This window comes from Leptinotarsa decemlineata, unplaced genomic scaffold, assembly GCF_025532065.1.
Source record: "Leptinotarsa decemlineata unplaced genomic scaffold, Ldec_3_MD MMD2_tig00004307_RagTag_RagTag, whole genome shotgun sequence".
In the NCBI taxonomy this organism is placed as follows: Eukaryota; Metazoa; Arthropoda; class Insecta; order Coleoptera; family Chrysomelidae; genus Leptinotarsa; species Leptinotarsa decemlineata.
This window is the reverse complement of record NW_027412606.1, coordinates 9,237,138-9,261,894: the sequence shown is the minus strand read 5'-3', so window position 1 is coordinate 9,261,894 and position 24,757 is coordinate 9,237,138. Positions and strand designations below refer to the sequence as shown.

The 24,757-nt window shown below is 35.9% G+C and overlaps 1 protein-coding gene across 1 annotated transcript in view; it reads right to left on the bottom strand.

The window, feature by feature from the left end:
- SLO2 (slowpoke 2) overlaps positions 1-24,757 on the bottom strand; it is a 226,691-nt gene that overhangs the window by 195,470 nt on the left and 6,464 nt on the right. Inside the window, exon 2 of the mRNA XM_074178939.1 lies at positions 22,552-22,750. Coding sequence (XP_074035040.1) covers positions 22,552-22,716 — 165 coding nt within the window. The 5' untranslated portion in view covers positions 22,717-22,750. The remainder of the gene's footprint in view (positions 1-22,551; positions 22,751-24,757) is intronic.

Sequence of the window (24,757 nt, the reverse complement as noted above, 5' to 3'; positions counted from 1 at the left end):
AGAAATAGTGTTTTTCATTTCGTAAAAGTGCTTCGACTCGATTAGTCACGAAAAAAACATATTGATATTACGTCATTTATTATTATTGATCACCAACGATTCGCCTTGGCTTCACACGAGTGATAATGCCCTTCGACAAAATTCACTCAAACAAGTGTATACTAAGAACTTTCGATTTCAATTTTGTATAGGTGAGTATCTATCTCTGAATAACTGTATTTCAAGCGGCAATTTACACTAATAAATTGTGTGCGGAGAGATTAGAAGAATCCAACCTCACACACAAGTCAATAAAAATATTCTCGGACAGTCAAGCGGCGTTGTAAGCTCTTGGCTCCTACCGAGCAACGTCTAAATTGGTACTCTCCCCGATAGGAAGGCTTGACAGATTGTCTTTGGTCTAGATTCCTGGCCATACCGGCCTGCAAGGCAATAAGGCTGCTGACTCCCTTGTAATAGAGGGTGCTGCAAGCAGCTTCATCGGACCGGAACCTGTCATTGGTATCGCTTTAGGCTTTGCCAAATAAACATTGAAGACCTGGATGGCAAAAAGATTTATGAACTTCTGGCAGAATCTTTCAGGATTGGCTCACCCCAAGGCGTTTATTCACCCTTCGAAGCTTGATACCAAACAGTTTTTGGACTATAGTAGGGATAAACTACGATGTCTAACAGTCCTTCTAGTCTAACAGTCCTGTCATCTAAATCATCATATGCAGAGACCCGGACTGTCGGAAGACAGTGTGTGACGCCTCTGTTGGGAAAATGATGAAACAGCAACTCACATACTTTGTACTTGCCCCGCTGAGGACCAAATCAGGTTTTCAGAGTTTGGCAGTGCCGTACTCTCACCATCTGACCTGAAAGACCACTCACCATACAAACTAATTGGCTTCGTTAGGAAGCTGGATATATTTGGTCGAGTGTGAATAGATGTGAGCCACAATAAACCCTTATGGGTTGCGGTGGAGGGTCGAATAGACTAACTTACTTTTGACCTAACCTAACCTAACCTACAAAAGCCCACTCAGAAAAATATAACTTGATCCTTCATAGTGAATAACCACCTAAAACCCGAATTTATTTGAACGATCAATAGTTTTGGTTTCGTGATAGGTCTCAAGATATTGATTAGAATTGCATGGCGTGAAAAGCAATTATAATGTGCATAAAATACTTGAAGTAGCTGAAGTATTCTATATGTCAGGAATTATATTGTATTCGTATAAATACAATCTATACATTATACATTATTTATACATTATTTGTGAACAATTCATCCAACATTATCCAACATATAGCAAGCTATCCTTTAAAGATAGACTTACATGCTTCCCTGGGCTTTTTCGTAGACCTATGATGAATAGAATGATTTGCAGTGGTATGTTTTGTTGTATCTCAAAAGAATTTACGTTTTCTATTGAAGGTCATGTCAAATATTCATGACAAAGTTATAATTGTATAAATGAGTTGGGTGCGTCATATTTTAGCGTTATCTAAATTGTTGCTGAAGAGGCAATACGGTAAGTGTCTCATTCCGAAACAATAATGTTAGCCATTGAGGATGACAGTGTTCCAAGTTAGCGTAATTTCACCTCTTTCGTGTACTATTTTGTGTACTATAATATCTGATTCAATTCCATTACGAATATTTGGGATATAAACTGAATAGGAAGAAGTAATTTTTGTATAGTTCAATTCTCAAATAAAGCAATAAACCAATGGAGGATATGAAATAGAAAGAAATGTTGAGATAGTAAACTCAAAAGTAAATTATCACTTGTATGCAAACAATGGGAAATAATATAAACATGACGAGAAACAGTGGACCAAAATAAAAAAAAAACAATTGCAAATCGAGTTTGGATTGTTAGTGAACACAATCGTTTTCAAATAATAAGTGACCCATTATAGTGTGCCCAGATATGCATATTCAAATTTATTATATTCATATTATTTTTATCCTCTTTGACTGCCACCTGATATCTCTAATCTTCATTTGAGAAAATGAAAATTTGAACCTCAACTAGATACCATATATAAAAAAATCCTGACCATGAACTGAAATTCATTTCGAAAAATATCTTGCTTCCATAGAGCATTTGTTGAAGCTTCAGAAATATTGGAATGCATATCATGAAATTGTTATAATGTCTCAGTTTGTGAATCAATGATTTGTTGTTATACCACAGTTGGTATAACAACAGTAAGATACATCTGAGAAATTACCAAAAAATTAATAATAGTTACACAAAGAAACTTCCCCTTGGTTATCTTAAAGGTGCTATTTTGCTCCATCCTTTACATAAAGGAGGACGTATACTTCTCCACTCACAAGCGATTTTGGTGAAATTGGTGACACGTGTGAATCGTTGTATTTGTGCCAAGCGCCAGTATACAGGTGTCTGCAGTATGCTGCATTCGTGGGTTTCATCGGTTACCTTTTTTCCAATTTCATTGATGAAAGATAAGGCTTCAGAGTCAAAAACACCAAACGTTTCAACAGCTATTGGGCGAAAGATATAATTGTTTTTCAAATTCTGATATTTCCGTAGTTCGGAACTTTCTCCTAAAGAGGCAAGATGGCAAGTTGCTAAGTTGCTAACAAGTAAAGTCCCAAACAACAGATTTACCATTTTTCCATGGAACAAGTATCATACCGTCATACCGTTTTCCGTCGTCTCGACTTGTGCCTATGGGTTCTAAAATCGCAGGAATTTTTGTTGAAGTTAAAACCCTTTTGATTAGATCATTAATTGCATAATGGCGAGATAAACGACCAGCGCTAAAACGGCAGCTCAACCTATGAGTACCTGATTCATCTGCAAATGCACCACATTTACAAAAGTGTTGAACACACAGTGGTGTACCAAGTCGAAATCCGATGGCAATTCTGAAAGAGTCGTCATCCAATGTCCCAAGTGATGCTACAGGAACAGCATTTAACCAGATTCTTTCACAGTTACTGAGTTAAAATAAGGTGAAAACCCAAATACTTCAAATCGAATAAATAACGGTGTATTTGGGACATGGAAAGGTAAGTTTTCACCAGATTTCATTGATTTTTTTTTTTGAAAAAGATAAAAATAAAATACTGAAAACTTGGTTATTTGAATTTTTCTCATAAATTTGAGAGTTATGAGAGAAAAAATTATTAATAGAAAAATTGTAGATCTTTCCATTACCTATAACTTATCTTCTAGAATTTTTTCCATAGGACTTGTAGTTTTGCCGGAAATCAAGATAAACCATTTTCCACCCTCAAAAACTCACCTTCTTCCACTTCCTGAACTCAGATCATCCGTAATATATTGTTTCTTGAATTTTTCTCTGATGGGTTTCATCCTACTGTAATTTTTTTTGGTTTCAAACATTTTCGACCCTGGTGTAATAATCAATTTACGCAGTAACGTATCGAAGTGGAGAAAACGTTTGTTCGTTTGAAAACATTTCTCCATTACAAATTTTGATTCTTCAGATTAGAGAAGGTGAATAGTCCCAGAAGAAATCGATAGAAATAAAACTGCCACTTTCATGAAAAATAGCAGGTTTTTAAATCTCTGCATGTTCTTGAATATTCGGTTAGTATGCCCCTAACTCATTCAATTAACACATGAACATCAAAACTCAACTATACCCCTATCACTGCTCATTTCTGTCTGGTTTCAACTGGACTAGATTTTTCATTTTTTCAGATTTTGTTGAACAAATTACTTCGGATAGCCCTGTGACTATAGAAAGCAATCTGTTTTTATATTTAATGAAAGACATTTCTCATTCTGAGTGATAGTCATATTTCGAGTGACAAATAGATATCCAGCCATTCGCAAATTGAATCAATTTGATTTGTGGTCATATTTACCAATCGTCTCGCAAGTGTCAGCAAAATATTGCTCAATATCTCACTAGAGAAATATAGCTTACAGTCTGATAAAACGGGTGAGTTATAGATTCCAATGCAAATTCACAAATCGATTTACGAGTATCTTAAAAAAAAGTTATTGATGGTGGAAATCAACATTGGCACTTTTGTCAAAACTGAGACAAAGGTATATAATTTCGCAGGTAACACCTGGGCTAAGAAGTCCCATGCCTAAGAGAGAAAACGCCTTTTTTCAGTTCAAACTTGGCTTTATTCTTCAACGTAATGTCCATCATACAATCGTTCCAGCGCCGCTCTAACATTTCAATGCCACTTTTGTATTCTTTGCCCCAAAATAGGCACTGGTTTCAACAATATCTTCTTCATTCGAAGGAAATTTCTTACCGATGAGTAGTTTCTTGAGGTCTGCGAATAGACAGCAATCGCATTGAACCAGTCGATTACGAGTCTCCAGAGAGATCATAGTGAGAAATAGACCACTGATTAGTTCCGCTATCTCCCAAAGTATTTCGGTAAATACGCGATACCACTTCAGAGATGGAGAAAATCTTGAAGAAAATTGATCATTTCGGCAATAAACATTCAAGAGATGCGATACTTGCTATATCAGCCGCGACATTAGACCGGTATGACATCAGCAGCTTAGAATTAGCGGGACTAATGGAAATCAACCTTAAAAACCGCAAACCAAAATACTACCAACTTTTCGAGGCTTTACCATCCGAAACAAATAAAATACAAGACGCAGACTCCGACGAAAATTTTCCGAACGAAAAAACCTCTCACAAACGATCAGCCACGCCGGAGCTCCCCGGCGAGAAGCCGTGACAAACGAGCCAACACCATCTCAGCAGTCTAAAAAGAAAAAACCCAAAAATTCTAAGACTGACTGGACTATACAGATCAATAAACTCAGAAGCCCGCTCAGGTACCCAACCAGCAGATCCTTGTCTAACAATCGACCCTTCGATTGAATCAATATATTTAGACGAAATACCGACAGTCTTGACTAGACTGCCTCGGTACCTCACCAGGATACAGCAACGAAAAAGAAATCGGATAGACCTCCACCAATTACTATCCGCACAGAAGAAAAGTGGAAACTCTTCAGTACGATCACCGTCGCGCAAAATATCACTATTTCGCGGGCGATGAATACGGCAGACGGCATTAAGGTCCATCTGCCAACATCAAATGATTACACAAAAGCCACAAAAATTCTGGACATAGAAAAAATCCCTCATCCAACCTACACGGTGTAGGGCGAAAAACCACTTAGGGTTGTTTTCTGTGGAGTCCCAGAAGCCATGGAATGCACATAAAGACTGAACTCCAGGGCAAAGGATTTGAAATCCTATCCATCGCTCGGATGAGTAAAGCCATCAAAACGCTGATCCTGTTTGTATTGGTCTTGGTACTCAGGAGCTAAGCCAAAATCTACGAGATAAACGAGATTTTGAAAGTGCACGTAACCGACGAAAAGCAGAGACCTCGGAGCCAGGGTTCCCAAATTGTGATGATGAGAATAAGGGACGTGTTTTCCTAACATATATTTCTTTGGTTTTAAAGGTTTCATCAAATTTTATTTTTGTGGAAGATGAAATATTCATTTGAGATAAATATCACTCAACATAGTTTCTTGAATTATTCATTTAGATCAACAGATCGTTTTCTTTCTGAAAAATCTTCCGTACAGATTAATTCCATTGCAAATTACAATCAACGTTTATTTCTTCAGAAAACTGTATTTAGTGCTTGACTTTACTGCAATGACTATTTTTTTCGTATGAGGATTTTTCATCATGTTGTCAAAAAATCAACAGCAGCTTGTGGACGCAGAGTCAACAGTTAGAATCAGTTCAGCTTTTATTAATTGTGGAGAACATCTGTTTCGTGTGTCAGTCGACTTAAAGTTCATACGTGAAAAAACGCTTTTCACGAACGCATTTGATGTTGGAATGCTCAAGCAAAATGAGACAACCGTGAATAAATTTGGCAGCTGGGGGCCCTTTTGGAATAGCATTTTCCATTTACTCCCCACGATCATTTCCTTTTCCGCTACAAGGATTCCAATGCAATACTGACGAAAATTCGTCGTATAAATCGTCTAGTGATACCCTATCACTAAGCTTCAACTGCTAGACGATAGAGGTCAATTCAAGATTGTGATTGAAGACCATTGTTCTTAAAATGAATAGGAGATTGGTATTCGTGAAATCAAACCATTTCTTCAAGTACCTTACCGCTGTTTCCAAAAACAACTTGAATTCACCGCTCAACCTTTTCCTTTTGGCTTCATCTAATTTCTTCATTGCCTTTTCAACAAAAGATCCGGAAAAACTATTTTCTATTCTATATTCTATTTTCCAATGTCTCGACTAACTCAACCATTATTTCATATATCTCAGCTGCTTGCAGCCTCAAAAACATGTGGCATTCACTAAGAAAATGGAAAACTATTGCGATGTCACTAGTTTCACACTCTTCTAATGTGCTTTCTCCATTTAAAAGCAACAATCTTTTAAGACACTTGGGAATATCCTCCCCTTGACTGATACAGTAAGACAGACTGTAGACATTACACGCTGGCGCGGCGTGGCGTGGGTTTTAGTTTCATCAAATAAATTTGTCCCTTCAGCAAAATACGGGACATTTACCGTCCGTTATAAAAGTTCACCGGGACGTGGACAAAAGTGTAAATTGAGGGACTGTTCCTCAAAATCCGGGACGTTTGGCAACCCTGCTCGGAACAGAGCAGGACAATGTTTTAGGTGCCGGAAGTTCGGACACACACAGTGAAATTGCAAACGAGTTCCGGCCTGTGTCAGATGTGCCTGACGGCACTCAGCAAAAGAGTGCAAAAGGTTAAAAAAACTCGCCCCCACATTGTTTCAACTGCAAGAGTGACCATCCAGAGAGTTTCAACGGGGGCCCCGAGCGCCCCGAAGATGAAAAGGGCCTCAGATAGGCCAAACGACAGCCGGCAGCCCCAAAACCCCAGGCACACCAAACAGAATACAGTCAGACACGGTGTTTCGTATGCGAGAGCGGCGACATCATCAGAGAACGTCTGTAACTCTCTCAAGGGTCTCACAACGGGTCTAGGGCAGTTACAGACGCTTCTAGTGAAATTTCTGGTGCTGCAATCCATGCTCGCCGGAAGATAAATAACACAGTACACCGCCTAAACGGCAAAAATGACAGCAGAAGTCAGCTGCAACTTCTGCACATAGAACAAAGCCCAAGAAGCCGCCCTAAGAAATTGAAGAAAACTCACAGATGAAAAGACATACTCAGTCCAAAGAATCAGGTGTCTAGTACCTAAGTATCTGACTGACAAAAGACAACGAACTGAGGCAACAGTCGCTGGGAGCCAAATCTGGCGAATATGGTATTGGCGGGAGCAATTTGAAGCCCATTTTATTGAATTTTGCCATCGTGACTCTGTGCATTGTTTTGATGAAGCAGTACTTTCTTTTCCTTCAAATGGAGACGTTTTTCCAAAATTCTGGCCTGCAAACGCTCCAATAATGCTATATAGTATTCACTGTTGAGGTTATTTTCCTTCTCGAAATAGTCGATGAAGATTACACCATGCACCAAGGCGATAACCTTTTCAGCTGACTGTTTTGCTCTCGGGTGCTTTGGACGAGGTTCACCAGTTGCTCCCCACTCAGATGACGATCATTTTGATTCTGTAGTGGAGTGGTAGATCCATCTTTCATCCGTTGTCATGAATCGATGCGAAAATTCATGTTTGTTATGTTTAAACATCGCGTAACACTGCTCAGAAGCATCAAGATGTTCTTGTTTTTGGTCGCAAGTGAGCTCGCGCGGCACCCACTTTGAACAGAGCTTCCTCATAGTCGAATGCTCATGCAATATTGAGCAAACATGTTTCTTTGATACTTTTATAATGTCAGCTAACTCATGAACTGCACTTTCCGATCATTCAAAACGATATTGTGGATTTTTTCGAACGTTGTCTGGTGTTCCTGCCTCATTTGGACGTCCACTGCGTTCTGCATCATCGGTGTCTTTACGACCATGTTTGATATCAGCAACCCAACCTTTGATTTTTGTTTCTGATGGAGCAGAATCCTAATAACACTCTTCAAGCCATTGCTTCGCTTGAACGGTATTATTTCCTCTCAAGAAGCAGTATAAAATCAAAACAAGAAATTGTTTTTGATGCATTGTTTCGAAAATAACAAAAGTAGTGTCACTTTTAGCACACTAACTCACAAACTTATGGGTAGAATATCATGAAATTTCAAAAGCTATCTTTTGAAGGAATAACTTAAAAAGCGGTGAATGCAATAAAACAAAATTTTTCCCAATCTCCATTGGCATATATAATAGGAAGAAAGGTATAAATAATTGGCCTATAGATTTTAAACATCTTTGAAGACATTTTTCATTTCTCGCAACAGTCAATACATACTAGAAAATCATTCAGCAAGCTTCATAAACAAAAGTGAATTGAAAAATATTGGAAAAGATATTTGTCAAGCTCTCTGATTCCTACCCAGCACACGTTTTGACTATTGATGAAGACTTTACTAAGAAGACGGTACTTACTTCTTGTGAGAATCAATCTCAATCCTACATATAAAGTCACTGAAGGTGAGGAAAAAGGGAATCGTAGATATTGCAGGTGATTTTGTCAGATTTCAGAATTGATTGTTGTGCCTATAATTTTCTTTATAGGAAAAATGTTATGTATTACGATCATCCGTAACAAGTTTGCAAACCTCTGGTTTTGGTAAGAAAATCTGACGATCACTGGAAAACACTCAAAACTACGCACTCGAACGTTATGCATATTGCTATAGCTACCATCATGACTATTTCAGTATTATCCTCACAACCAAACTCACTATCTTTGAACTGGGTTCTACCTGAAGCGTGTAAGCAGAAGGGTCTTTCTAAATGACGGCCTCTTCTAAGTATGATGCCGAACCAGCTCAGTGCCACTAACGGAACCTTCAAGATACCGGAAGTCCTCATACCTCAAAAAGCCCAGTCACTGTTGTGCTGGACCGCCTTTTCCTAGCAATTATGAAACCCATTATTGGCATTAATGTAACCAAAGAATTCAACAGAAAGAAAGTGAACGTTAACTCAAAGACGTTCTCCTGTTCTCCAACTCTTGAATCGGCAAAGAAACCTATAACACCTCCTCAAGTGCAGGATAACTTCCTTGCACCAAATTTTTGAACGATAGAAGGAAAATTCGAATCAGGAGAGAAAACGAACTCCTTTTGAGAAGCTCAGGCCGGATTTAATGTATTGACAGGTAACTATAACTGACTCACAGATATTCTCATAATAAGGAAAGGTTGCTGCAGTCATTAAGATAATAATATTACATTTGGAACAACCTCAGTATCGACCAATCAACTGAAATCTTTTCAGTGTAGAATTATGACTATTGCAAAGACTTTTCAGGAGACAGTCCTCAGGCACAGGTACAAGAAAATTTCAAATCGATTTGTCTTTCATTTCGAGAGTTATTTGAGTCCACACTTTTGTGAACAACATACGAACAGACCGACAGACAGGCAGACAAGTAGACAGACTAATGGACTGACAGAAAGCATACTTTCTCAAAAGCAACTAAGATTATATCTCATCGAACAAAACAGTCGGTCCGTTCTAAGGACCGTCGTTAACTACTCTTCAAAGGTTGTATTATGAAAACCATCTTTCCTATGTTAATATCATGTATATTATTTATACAATTTGAAAGTTTTTGTTTCCGATTGGAACAGTTTTCTATTTCCAATAATATAAAAATACAAACATTAAAAAAATCGAGCTGTTTCTGAGGAATTCTGCGAGTTTCTGAAATAAAAGTAAAAAAACCCAAATTGCACAATATCAAGTCATGAGCTTTACCTTAAAATAATATCCAATCTACGAACTGAACGTGGTCAGTCTAATTAATCAAGCAGAGACTAATGCAAGTGATGGAGAATATTAGAAAAATGAAATGTATATCACAATCATGGAAATTCTATTGTCAACAGTTTGATCATGTAAAATTCATCATATAATCAATTCCATTAACAGTTGAGAAAGTTCACGAAAGTGACAAACTCATCATTGTTACCATATATTACATTATGTGGAATGATAATTGGCATATTCAGGAAGAAAGGAAGTCATAATCAGGAAGATTAAGTTGGCAACACTCTAGTATAAAAGATTGACAGGAGAATAAACTGGTTAGACAGGGGTACTATCTGTTAGGGAATATAGGTGATGTATGTATTGTATTTCCAATACCAATTGGAACGGCACAGAGAAGGAATTCTCGCCTCGACATAGGCGTCGGCATATTATTTTTCAGTGGTAGTTTTTCAGTTACTTATTCTTACAATCATAGCAATTGATCACCCCATGAAAAAGTTATCTCAACTGAATTTTTCCACCATGGGTAATAATGAAAAACTTCGAAATTCAAGGTAGTTGATTCCCGAGTCAAAAACTCTAAAATACAATGAAAACACAAATAATCAAACCGAATTCTCGTCAAATATATATTTAAAGAATAATAGAGGCCAACAAAATTGCTAGAAAAATCGAAATTCTTCTTCGCTATATTCGGATGAGGTGGAATCATCATCGGGTTGAATAACGATCGGATTTATGGAACTTTGCACATGATATTTGTTCTCTTCTTTTATAACGTGGGCCACACAGTTCTTCCATACATCACTATTACCTACTTCATTCACCACTCGCCTTATATTGTCAAGCACTACAGCATTCAAAGTCGGTGACTGATTACATTTCCGCAAGCTTTCTTTCATTGTGGCCCAAACCATTTCAATTGGATTGAACACACAATAGTATGGAGGCAAACGTTAGAGAATATGACTACGTGTTTCATACATCGAATCAATAATATATTCTTTTTTGAAATCACGTTGTTTCATGGTCGCCAGTAATACCTTTTTCGTCGAAATCTTTTCGGGTATTTCCATGTCATGATTTCGCATAAAATTAACAATATCTGCTTTTTTGTGTTATTGTTTGGTATTGTAGTCAATAAACGAGAATGATACGTAGCGTTATCCATAACAATGACCGAGTTTGGAGGAATATTTGGAAGAAGCTGCTCACTGAACCAGGTTTTGAATAAAGCCACAGTCATATCTTCGTGGTAATCAGCAGACGATTTTTTTATATTTTTGGTCGACAGAAGCAAAGCGAAATCACGAAATCACTTTCATTTCCGGCATGCAAAATTATAACACGTTTTCCCCTTGACGAAGGTGTGTTCGAAGCACAATACTTGGTTTCGTCTACCCAGCCATATTTGACAACATCATGGGTGTCAAACCAAGTTTCGTCGAGGTGAATTATATGTCTGCTTGATTCTCGGTAGCTTTTCATTCGCCTCAAATATTCTTGTCAGAGTTGAACAATGCGTGTCGATTCCATTATGACCATCCGATTGTTCAATTTCTTATATTTGAAACCACAAGACAATAAGACACCTCGTAGAGTTTCTAAATATTTGTAATTGTAATCGGGATAGTCGAGTAATTTATACTAAATCATTTTCAAGGTTGTTACTTCATTTTTTCGGTATATACCATAAATTGTTAGCCGAAACACATCTTTTGTAGCACCATCAACGTTTGCAAATTTTTTATCCCTTTGTTTTCGTTTCATTGCATGGTCAATGCCATCCCCTATTTTAATGACTCGAAGAACTGTCGAACGAGATAGTTTCGTTAACTCGCATATTCTATTCACAATAGCATTCTGTGAAGTGTGACAGTTTTCCTTCTTCAAGCATTCATGAATATTTGAAATTACTCGCTGAACTTGAACATGTAAGTCCTTATTTTCAAATTCCGGATCCCTGTCGATTGACACAGATTCCTCACACGTAATGTTATCATTTGTTTCAGAAGGTCTCCAGAAAGCCATATCGATGAAATTACCCAAAAACACTAAGATTTTCACAAAAATCGGTTTAAACAATGAGATTGGAACCTTTGATGTAGAAGTTGAAAACTTTTTCTAGAGATCAATTACCCTAACACCATACTGATATTTTTGCACTCGATGCGCGTTTCGCTAACAACGTTAGCATCTTCGGGAGAAGCAAATTGATACTGAATCTGAAGACAAGGGTTAGCTTTTTATATACCTAAAATTTTTGGTCCGATGTGGACTTTGTTTGTTAAATGATGATTATCCTTATTGATTTTTCGGTAATTAACTAGTGGAACCACTACCTGCAAATTAATTTGTCCGCTTTTCAATCTATTGTTGACAAAGTTTTCAAAAATCGGTTTGCAAAACCACTCATTACCCCACCTTACCCCACGAACACACGGCACTGATGAAGAAATATTGTGAAACGGACAGAAAATTAGTATTCAGCCAGTCCAGCTAGCCAAGCCTTTACTCCTCAACTACATTTGATAGCATGTTTACTAACTATCTGGGCGACTAGGGGTCACAGGCAAAAATTGTTTATGACTGTACTCTCATTTTTATTGCCGTTCCAATTGGGAATGGATAGACTATAACAATGTGTGTTTTTTGACAAAATATAATTTATGTTTAAATTGAAAGGGTTATATTTTCAAGATTGAAAAAATTCTCATAAGGAAAGTTTTTGGCTTTCTATTCTTCCTCTCGATACAAACAAAATATGGAAATCTCCCAAAGAAAGGAAGAAAGCAATCAATTAAAAAAAATAACCTTATACAAAGATTTGTAGATCATGCACAGAAGTAACATTCAGACACAAACTAAAAGCAAAAGCCCTTTCAAAACAGCTATTTTCAGAACAAAATTGAATCACACGAAAGAAAAATACTTTCGAAACAAACATTTCTATATGAATCATATACATAAAAAACACTTTTTTGTGTATGCTTGAATGATTACTGCCCTCCACTACGCGTCGGGCAGTAAACTTCATTCTCGGGAGGAAAAGTAACACTTTCCTCCCTTGTTATACAAATAGCTATTAATATGGATTTTCATCAAGTATCGGCCAGTTTTATTCAATATAATTAATGAAAGAAGTGAAATTTCACTTACATGGAACACTGTCATCCTTACTGGTAGGCATCCGATGTGTCGCCGTAGGACACTAGCCTTATGGTTCTTCAGTACCAATATTCAGTCAGTACCATCCATTTGTATTTTTTGCTCCTATATGGTCTCATTAGAGGATATATCAAATATATCTTGTTAAAATGAGTACAAAACAGTGATACCATAGAAAAGTGCAATGTCATTTTTGTTCCAGATAGTGGATGTTAAGATTCATCTGATTTTCAAAATGAGTTAGTACATTGTTTTGCTTTTTGAATAATTTCAATATATTCATCACTCCTGAAGAAATGCGTTAAGATGTTTTGACCGTCAGTTGAAGAAAAAAGACATCGCAGAAAATTGCTCTGCATGCATTATTAATTGAGCGTGAGTTCACGTTCCATACATTTTCCTTTCCATTACGTCATGAGCGATGACTTGTTTATCATTCGTTTGAGAAATTATTCCAGTTATCACTCGAAACACGAGCGTATAAATCATGGAATTTACGTAGAAATACGATACGAACCAAAAAATACTGTTAAATGGATTTTTTTATCAATCATAAGTTGCTTTTGAATTGTGAATCTTTCGTTTTTTCGGCCATCCAATCGTTTTTCGTTGCCATTTTGAGTCCTTTCAATCTTCTCACTGAAATGTGTAGTTCTATATCCATTCTGTGAACAAAGATAGTGGACTCTGAATTTCTGATATTTTTTCAAAGTAAATCTGCGATAAACAAATGATTCACTATGAGATATTGAATATTTGAGTAATTTCAACTTTGAATTTTGTAAAACTATTGTTTACTCTGTGAAAATATTTATTGGGTATTGCTATTGAAGATTTATTATCAAAACTACTTGATATTTTACGACCAAATACAAAATTGAATTTTACTATTTCGGAATCCCATTGTTTTATATGATCTAATATTATTCGAAATCTGTGAAAAAATAAATAAAAATCAGGATCGAAAATGAAAATGACCACAGAGTAAAAAGAACTAGAAAAAATATAATGATAATGAGTAGAAAATTAATGGAATTAAAAAAATAATGACAAATGAAAAAATATTAGAGAAGATCCCAAACCAGGTTTCTTCACTACGTTTCGAATGCAAGTATCCACAATCTTCAGGTTATGACTATCTAATTCCTCAGAAAGATAATTATTCATAGGTCATCCGAACGCGTTGACCTATCTCCTTTCTCCGCTTTACCGGTTTAGCGGGAGTTGACCGTTTTTTCCGTTTGATTATAGGTTTCCATATGATGGGTATTTCTACGCTCTACGCATTCAGGAAGTTGACCACTGAACGATCAACTTCCTCTAAACCGGTGAAGCGGAGATTGGAAAGAGGAGATGGAGATAGGCGAAAGCGCTCGAATGACATACAAATAGTCATCTCTTGGAAAAATATTCCAGTTCATTACCCGAAGACAAATTTGGATGTTAACAATCGAGACGTCATGAAGTAACTTTGTTTGAAATATTTTTTTTAATCCTTTGTGTTTTTCATTTTTATTCCTTTTCATTCCTTCAATTTTTTAATTATTTCAATTTTTTAGTTTCTTCTATTTTATGGTCATGTTTCGTTTTGATTTTTTTCAATCGTTTTATTGTATTTTCATTCCACGTTTCATTTCTTAATATAATTGATATTAATTGTTCTTTTGTTATAGATTTCGAATCTTAAATCTTAAACAATGGAAGTCCGAACTAGTGAAATTCACCATTGAATAATGTCAATCACTTTCAAATAAACGATATACAAAATTATTGAAGTACTCAATGTCTACGGTTATTCAAGAATATGGTACTTCAGTTGGTACTTCAGTAAGAGGATGCTACGTACCGGTTTACTGTTGAAGTAAACAACCACCAACGTCGTTTTGACTGGTGTCTGTTTGTACCTCCATAAGTAGCTTTGAGTCGGATATCTGAAGAATTGATATGTTAGGCATCAAATTTTCAGTACCTTTTGACGTTCGCGTGTAATTTGCGAACCATTGGAAAATAACATTATTTTTATTAAACTCTTCGGAATGCACTTCATCAAATAATAAATCGTACCTAAAATCCGCAATATTTTTTTTTGTTTTTAGGTTCTTCCGAGTCCATAATGGCTGCTATATAAGTGGAATTGTGTTTAATACCTTAAATTGAAAAATCTCACCCGATAATTCAACCTCATACATTTTGTATTGAACTTCATTGTTTTGTTACTTCATTCGAAAGTGTATTAAGCTCGTTTCCTGAAAACACTATCGATCAGCTACGTAGATGATATGTCGGCGGTTTGTGATACAAATAAAAGTTTGATATACCTACTTTGTTTCGACAACTTACTCATAGATGTCTTGATGATCAAAATTTTTCAGGCCTCACAGTTAATTTTCGATAGGAAGACTTTCATCAAAGATTCATTCCATTGACAATGATCTTACTTTTTTGTTTCAATCAACATTGAAATTATTGTTATCACAGATATATCTAAAAGCAAAGAGTGTCTTTCAATCTTTCGAATATGGAATATGAGTTAATTATAGATGTATTAATGGATTTTCAAATTTTCAGACAAACTAAGTAGAAGCTTGGATAATCTCCTAATGCTGTTAATTTAGTAACCAAAAGTTACCTCTAGAGAAAGTACTGTGGTTTCAAATTATTAAATAAGTGGTTTTTGTGGTTTGAAGGCGTCGATTACGAGGTCATATTAGTTGTTTTTTCATTCGTTTTCTTGTTTGAATTGTTGAGAGTGTTTTCATCATATTCATTTCAAGCCAGAAGTTACATTTTTTTATATTTTAAGATGTTGAAAAAAGGATCAAGGTCTCCCGCTGAATGTAACTTCATAAAACATACCTCCAACAAGTACAAGCAGTTTTGAAAATGAAAAAAACTCATCATTGCGTTATAAACGATAATGAAACTTTGTATCATGATTGAACAATCGAATGTATTTCGCTCCTGAACGTCTTAATCAAACAATATAACTCAAACAAGAGGCAATGAGTACATTTACTACGGAAACAAATTCAATTAGTCACTACTAAACCCTTATGAACATCTCTAAATTCAACCAATATTCATCATGGATTCCGTTTACATCAGAAAAAGTGTTTTCAGGAAAGATATAACACTGGCTTCCATTAAATATGTCGTTGTTTTTTCAGAAATATTGATGGGTTTCATTTACATTACGATATTTCGGCAGTTTCATGTGAAATGAATTAAACTTTCAAAAAGTAAAAGTTTTATGTTCATATTCTCGTAGTAGTTCTTTATTGCTATGAAGAGTCGAACTCTATACTTATCTTTGATGAGATCATACAACAAATAATAAAGGATAGAGAGGAGAGGTGAACGGCTGTGGCCACCTCCTTCGTTAGCTCATTGCCAATTATATACTCCATAATCAAAAAAATTGTATCCTAATAGGTATTGGTCCACAATCGTTATTCATAATATTATTATGTTTACTTATTTCTACACTCTCATAGGCATCTAGTTGCCTGTTGTTGTTAACTTGCCTAATTAATCTTGATGAACTGAAGTCTATGGAATGGTTTTGTTGCAAAATATGATATGCGACTGCTGATTTTTTTGGTTTTCCATAATTTAGGTTTGCTAAGTGTTACGTATATCTTCTTTTGATAGATCTTTTTGTCTGTCCAAAATATTTTGCATCGCAGTCCATACATTTCATTTTCTCAGGATATAACTAAAGTATGTGAATGATGTTTTCGCGATATTCGATAACAAAAAATCTGATATTGAGGACTTTGTTTCCTTTTTGAATAACAGATTTCCATCAATAAAATTCACGAATGAGATAGAAAATAAACGACAACTTCCATTTCTTGACATTTTGGTAACGAGGAGCCAATATGGAGAAATAGAATACGATGTATTCAGAAAGGACACAAGCACGTACGGGTATATTCCTGAAAGTTCACTTCACTGTGGACAGCACAAACGTGTTGGGCCACAGTGCTGGGCCACAGTGCACCGTCTTTTGACTTTTTCCCTCACACATGAGATGTTCACAAAAGAAAAACGTACAATTCAGGAAATAGCAGCCAGTAACAGTTTCTCGAGGGGTATTGTAAATGATATAACAAGGAAGAAAAAGTTTAGGTTAAGAATGAACAAATTCTCGACTTTTGAAAACGACGAAAATCAAGATGAATATACCTCAGTCCCATACCATCAATACACGTAGAACTTTGGAAATATTTTCAAGGAAATGACTAAGGAGGTGGCTTTCAAAACAAGTCATATACTACAGAGACTTTTAGGGAATCCAAAAGACAAATTCTAGAATTCGGAAAAGTCTGGAATTTACGAAATTGAATGAAAGAACTGCAATACAAAATGTTATGGACAGACAAAAAGATCTATTGAAATTAGATATAAGGAACACCTAGCACACCTGACCAGACCAGAAGAATTAGCAATTGCCCATCATATTTTGCAACAAAACCATTCCATAGACTTTAGTTCATTAAGATTAGTTAGACAAGTTAACAACAACAGACATGTAGATGCTTATGAGAGTGTAGAAATAAATAAACGTAATAATATTATGAATAACGATGATGGATCAATACCTAATAGTATACTATAAAGCTGGGTAAAATAATATTCTAATTATTAGATTTACTTGACTATTACATTAGGACACATTGTAAAATTAATTCAAGACTAGCAGATAAATCAATATTGTGAAATTAATTCCCTCAAAACGCAGGTACCTAGAAGAGGTATCTATGATATGAATAAGAATAACATTGTGATACGTGTGATTGATGACTTGTTTACTTTATGGTAATTCATGATCACTTAAATGAAATGAATAAAAAACACTTTTGAAATTTTCTGTGAAGATTCCTGCACTGACGCCAGTCGGATATTATCCAACGCCCTTCGTGGTATTAGCCAGGGGAGTAGTTGTTTTCTGATAGGCGTCAGTCCATTGAACCTATTGTGTAGGTATATCGAGACTGGTTTGAACGTTTGAAGTTCATTTGCTTTAGATTTGTTTACTGCCAGTCTTCAAGCATAGCCCACTGACTAATAAGAAAGTTTTTCTTCCTTATTCAGAGGAGTCGGGCAAATTACGGATAAGCAGGTGGTTAGTACCTCGTTCACAAGATGGAGTGACATTTTGTGATGTTCGCTTCAACTTCGGAAGAGGAATGAAATACTCTGAAATAATTCCGATTTTCAATTGGGGAATATCATTGATTACAGGTCGACGATGGTCACTATCTTGCACTGATGAGTGGCTAATAAGCCCGAAACCGGTCTGCAAGTGTGCCGTTCCAGAATTGAAGGTCGACCCTTTCAGTTGTATTGCCAATTGCATATTCAGGAAATTTTCTGTGAAGATTCCTACACTGAAGCCTGTCGGATATAATCCAACGCATTTCGTGGTATTAGCTAGGGGAGTAGTTGTTTTCTGATAGGCGTCAGTCCATCAAACCTACTGTGTAGGTATATCGAGACTGGCTTGAACGTTCAAAGTTCATTTGTTTTAGATTTGTTTACTGCCAGTCTTCAAGCATCGCCCACTGACTAATAAGAAAGTTTTTCTTCTTAATTCAGAGGAATCGGGCAAATTACGGATATGCAGTTGGCTAGTACCTCATCCACTAGATGGAGTGACATTTTGTGATGTTCGCTTCAACTTCGGAAGAGGAATGAAATACTCTGAAAGAATTCCGATTTTCAATTGTGGAATATCATTGACTTCAGGTCGATGATGGTCACTATCTTGCACTGATGAGTGGCTACTAAGCCCGAAACTGGTCTGCAAGTGTACCCGTTCCAGAATTGAAGGTCGACTCTTTCAGTTGTATTGCCAATTGCATATGCAGGAACTTTTCTGTGAAGACTCCTACACTGACGCCTGTCGGATATAATCCAACGCCCTTCGTGGTATTATCCAAGGGAGTAGTTGTTTTCTGATAGGCGTCAGTCCATCAAACCTTCTGTGTAGGTATATCTAGCGAGGCTCCAGCCTGGAAGAACCCAAGATGGCTGTCGATGATTCTCAATTGTGGAATATCATTGACTTTAGGTCGATGATAGTCACTATCTTGCACTGATGAGTAGCTAATAAGCCCGAAACCGGTCTGCAAGTGTGCCCGTTCCAGAATTGAGGGTCGACTCATTCAGTTGTATTGCCAATTGCATATGCAGGAAATTTTCTGTGAAGATTCCTGCACTGACGCCTGTCGGATGTAATCCAACGCCCTTCGTGGTGTTAGCCAGGGAAGTAGTTGTTTTCTGATAGGCGTCAGTCCATTAAACCTACTGTGTAGGTATATGGAGACTGGCAAGACGTTTAAAGTTCATCTACTTTAGATTTAAATACCACTGGTAGATTTTATTTATACAACCGGTTTCTGGTTTGACCCCATTATCAAGTATAAAACTCAACTAGATAATGGGGTCAAACCCGAAAGCAGTCGCATAAATGAAATCTACCAGTGATATTTAGACAAAAGTGTTTTTTATTCATTTCATTTAAGTGTTAACATCGTGAGCATACTTATTTTAATCTTCCACTTGAAGATGATTACTTGACGATCGAAACACGTTTCGAGGTGTTCAAATAACCGTTTGTTGTTGGAGAAAACTCCAAAAATATTCATATTGGTGAATCATTGAAATTTTCATATTTTTTTTTGTTTTTGATGTTTGAAAAACTTGACAACCATACTGAAAGAAAGCCAGTTTTCATCAACCTCCTTTGGGTATTTTCACCTTCCACAATTTGAAAAACATGAAAATTGTAATTCAGGGCTTTGTACTCGTTACTGCGTAACATCAAAGTATTTTTCCCTGAACAAGAAACTTGTCACCGTTCTCATTTGTATTATCTCCAGTTTGAATATCTCAAACTGATTTTCTATTTTCGAATTGAATGAAAATTATTTAATTTTCTGTCATTGTGATGGTTGTTGTGTAGGGAAGATGGTTTGCTCATTTATATTATCTCCAGTTTGAATATTTCAAATTGATTTTCTATTTTGGAATTGAATACAAATTATTAAATTTTTTGTGACATTGCTCATCATTGCAAGGGTTGTTGTGTAAATAAGTTGATTTTTATTTGGAACTGCGTGCCTTTGAAAACATAATTCGACGTGTTCTACAATTTTTTCGCAGTCTTGATACCGATTGACGAATTGATGGTGGTTTGTTTCAAATGGAATGCACTATATGCACAACTTACTGCAATGTTCCAGAAATAACAATTTGAAGTCTAAACAGTGTGTGTATCGACACACAGCCAGGTTGCACTTGGGGTATTGATAAAAAAAAGTGACATGGTCACTTGCCTGTGAATGCTGAGAAGAAAAAACAGAAATGATTGCGTATTTCATCAGTTCGGACTTCCATTGTCTAATATAATATAAATTGATTTGAAAACCCTGAAAAATTAAAAAAATATAATAAGATTAACCGAATATAACAATTTTAGGGGTGAACACGACTAACTCCCGCCAAACAGTCAGTTCCCGTTAAAACCGATGAAACGGAAACAGGGAAGATGGGATAAGTGAAAGCACTCGAATGACTATAAATAGTCAGATCTCGGAGGAATAAGTCCAGTTATCATCGGAAGACGATTGCGGATACTAACAATTGGAACGTCGTGACATAACTTGGTTTGAATTCTTTAAATTTTTATTTCTCATTTTTTGATAATAATATTTTTTAATTTTTATTTTTCAGATTTCATTAATATTTGAATTTTTTATTGTTTGATTGTTGCTTGTATGTTATTTATTTTTAATTTCAGTTTTTTCTGTTTATTGAAATTGTTATATTCGGTTAATCTTATTGATTTTTTTTTAATTTTCAGGGTTTTCAAATCAATTTATATTATATTAGACAATGGAAGTCCGAACTGATGAAATACACCACGAAACATTGTCAACCACTTTCAAACAAAAAAATTATTGCCTTTTCAGCCAGTACCAGATCATTTAGTGAACATTTAGTGAACACCAGTGAACATAAAAGTTAAAAAGCGTTCTAGAAAGGATTCACCAGTTCCATGTTTGGACCCTGAACTAGTTGCGAGAAGAATGAGTCGATTAGAACTGAGAATCCTAATGGAAAAATATACCTGAGAACACACGATAAGCACAGCCACAGTATGGAGAACATTCACCTAATAGACACGTGAACAAAATATTGCGGTTCGAAGAAGAACTCAGCTGCCGATAATGCTATAAAAATAAAGACACTGTTCTTCATGTTTCATGAAAATGATACAGTGTATCACAGGAGACAAACAACCAAATTAATGTCAATGATATTCTTATATAAATCAAACAACCAATATGATCTACTTTATTCCATATAGACTTAATTTTTTTCTAATAACTTCAGTTAACGTATCTTCCGCAGTTGCTCGTACAGTGCATTTTTGCACTTTTTGCATTTTTTTCAAGGCGATGATTTAAATTGTGAATTATTTCAGTTGATTAACTCATAACTGTTTAAATTTTCCTTTATAATTCGGTAACTGCAATAAATAGAAACATTGGACCAAAGGAACTCTAAACAACTATGTTTAGTCTATAAGAGTGTCTGACACAATCTTGCAATGATTAAAATTCAATCTAGAAGCATCCTAAATATGACAAATATTCCACAGAAGAGCTGTACGGACTGATACAGCTAACAATTTTGTTGGAATTGGTGATTGGACAACGAATGGGTAGGAGGATAAACTTAGTAGGTTGCAGTGTTTCTGGAGACTTAGGAAAAATGCGTATTGGTTAATGAAGGTTTCCAGTATTTTTTTGAATCCAAATTGAAGACTCATAAAGTCTCAAATTTCAACCGGAGTTGAATGAATCAATCAATGACGACCCTGACTTCATTTATTTTTCGTTTTCCGCAAGCCTAGAGCGATTAATATGTATTAACATTTCGGTACTTTTGTCAAAAATTAATAAGTGGTAGACTTATGAAAGCGAGATGTCAAAAATTAATGTTATAATTCATGTAAGACATTGGTGTCTTTCCATCAAGAATAAAGCAAGATAAAATACTTTTGACTTCTTCTCTCGTTAATGAACGAAAGTACAAGTTAGGTCATTTGTATTCATATAAATACACGCGTTTCTGGAGATATTTCCATTCAACTTGAGTATTCACTCAATATCGACTATTCAGTGTCTAGTCAATATAATGACCTATAATTACTTGGGGATATTTCTAACAAAGTGAATAATAGCAATAGAGCAAAATACATTCAGGTGTAATTTGAAATCATCAGTATATAGTTCAGTTATCAATACAAGTGAACGAGTAAATAATGTACCGGTAGGTTAAAAAGTAAATCAGATCATTTATCGTCCACTGATCAGAAAGTATGCATAAAAAGACAGAAGTGACGAAGTCAACTTGTTTGGGAAAGCGCGTGTCCACAAAAGTATTGCAGTACTTGTGATTGGGAAAAGTTCTTCGATCTAAGAGAATGTGGATTGGAAGGATTTATGCTATGGATATTGAACGAAAAATAAAAGCTGATCATCTATGTGCTGCCAAAATCTTGAACTCACCTTATATCCGAGATAGGCCAGAAGTAATGCCTCCGTGAGGCTAATCATGGCTAATATGACTTGTACAACCCATAGTTCTAGGGGGCGGTTCACCCAAAGAATGGCGTCCCAATTGATGATAGGATTTTCTTGGAATTTTTCTTCTGTGAGGTTTGCAGATATCATGAATTCGGTTTTGTTTCCTATAGAGCATACGTAACTGAAAAAAATACATATTTGACTTAAAAAAATGGTAGCGGGTTGTAGTCTAATCAGTTATTTATGCTTAGAATTTCGGCTGAATACATTGATTCATATGTCTGTAGTTGTTCAGGAAAAAGAAAAAGTACTTCCCGACAGTGATATATATCTATTTGCTTCATCAGAATTAAAACTACTTCAGATGTTATTATGCTGGTAAATTGATACAAAATTATGCTCAAAAGTAATGAAATAATGGCCGTCGATGGATATCTCTCGAATACTTTTACCATCAACGCTGGTGTTCCCCAAGGATCCATATTTTCTGCAACCCAACCCAAACGTGTTACTGAATTTCAAGCTGTTATCAATATGAAAACATAAGAATTTTGTGCAGATAGAATTCTTCACATTAGTTGAATGAAACATTACGATCTTCAGTTGATATCCGACAACAAATTAGATTTTTAGATATTGAGCACGAGGAGTTTTTGTTCAACCAGATAACCAGATTCTTATTATTTCAAGTTGATGTTGTATGTCATTGCGTGTAGAAGCTTCATCAATATTGTGCCAAAATATAGTGGTATCATCTGCAAACAACATGAACTTTCTTGATATATTCCAAATGGAAATATCATTGACATATAAAATAAAATGGGACCCAATACCAAACCAGTGGTCAGATTTTTCACTAACTAGCACTGATTCTTCAGGTAAGACCTGAATCACCGCAAACTAATTCCTCTGAAACCGTAATATTCAAGTTTATGCAACAGAATTCGGTGAATTACGCCTTAGTTAGGTCGCAAAATGAAGCAGCGACTGATTTATCTCCATAAATTCAATTATAAGCTTTGCTCATTAGTGAAAATACGGCATAACTTGTGTTTTTGAGTTTCTGAAATCAAAATTGATCCTCGCTTAGTATATTGTTTCGGCATAAAAACCTCAGTAATCTTTCCTGGACCAACTTCTCGATTATTATGGTAAGATTAGAAATTAGAATTGTTGGCCAAAATATCGAAGGGTAGCACATTTATGAATTGGAACCACAAACGACTTTTTCAAAAACTCTGGGAAAAGGGCCAGATTGAAAGATCGGTTTATGAAATATATGAAAAGCTCCAACTGGAATATTGTCGAATAGACTAACACAGAGTTCGTTGATTCGAAGGGTCGAATAGACTCATTCATTTTAGACCCATAATACTCAGGCTCCAAAAGTAATTGAGCTCATCATTTCATTTGTGGTACAATCTGGTATCAACGATAAGACCAATGGCGGTTCGCAATAGCGCTGTGTAGTGTTGGATCTCGAATTATTGAAGTTATTCTTCTTTCGGCGAGTCAGGGAAGAAAGATAAGATTGAATTTTTACGATGCACGCGCATACCGTCACGAAAAACCGACTCCCTGAAGTCAGCTTCTTCTTCTTTGATTTATATGACCGTTGCTTCTCAATCGGGCGCATTTGGCCGGACTCCTCCTGTCCATAGTGATCAGAAGATTCGTCCGGGGGCGCAGCTGTCTTGCTCAGGGCAATGCAGCCACTCATTTACATTTTCTTTTATAGAAACTCTTCATTTTTTTACTAGGGGGCCGCCAGTCCTCTAAAAATATCTTTCACTTCAACATTTATTCGAACTTGACTTTATTTTTTGAAAATCACCTCAATTTTGGACTCCACTCCGACCACGACATTCACATGCCATCTTTGAGGATTTTCGTTATCGGCACAACCGTCCTCTGTCGCGATTGGAGAAGGAGTCCCTGAAGTTAGCCAGTCAACATTTCAGTTTTTCAAAAAAGTTACCAACTGAGTGAAAGTCTGTTTACGTATGTTCACATGAGAACTCGTAACTGTATTCACGATATTTATTCAAGTGTTTCTAAACCTACAAGTGTTTTGTATTAGTCCGGATAAAATACAGTTTCTTTTATCATGTGGTAACATTGCTATATTCTTAACCGTAACAGATACGAAGACGATTGAATGAGAAAAAAAGGTAACCGTGATCGGGAA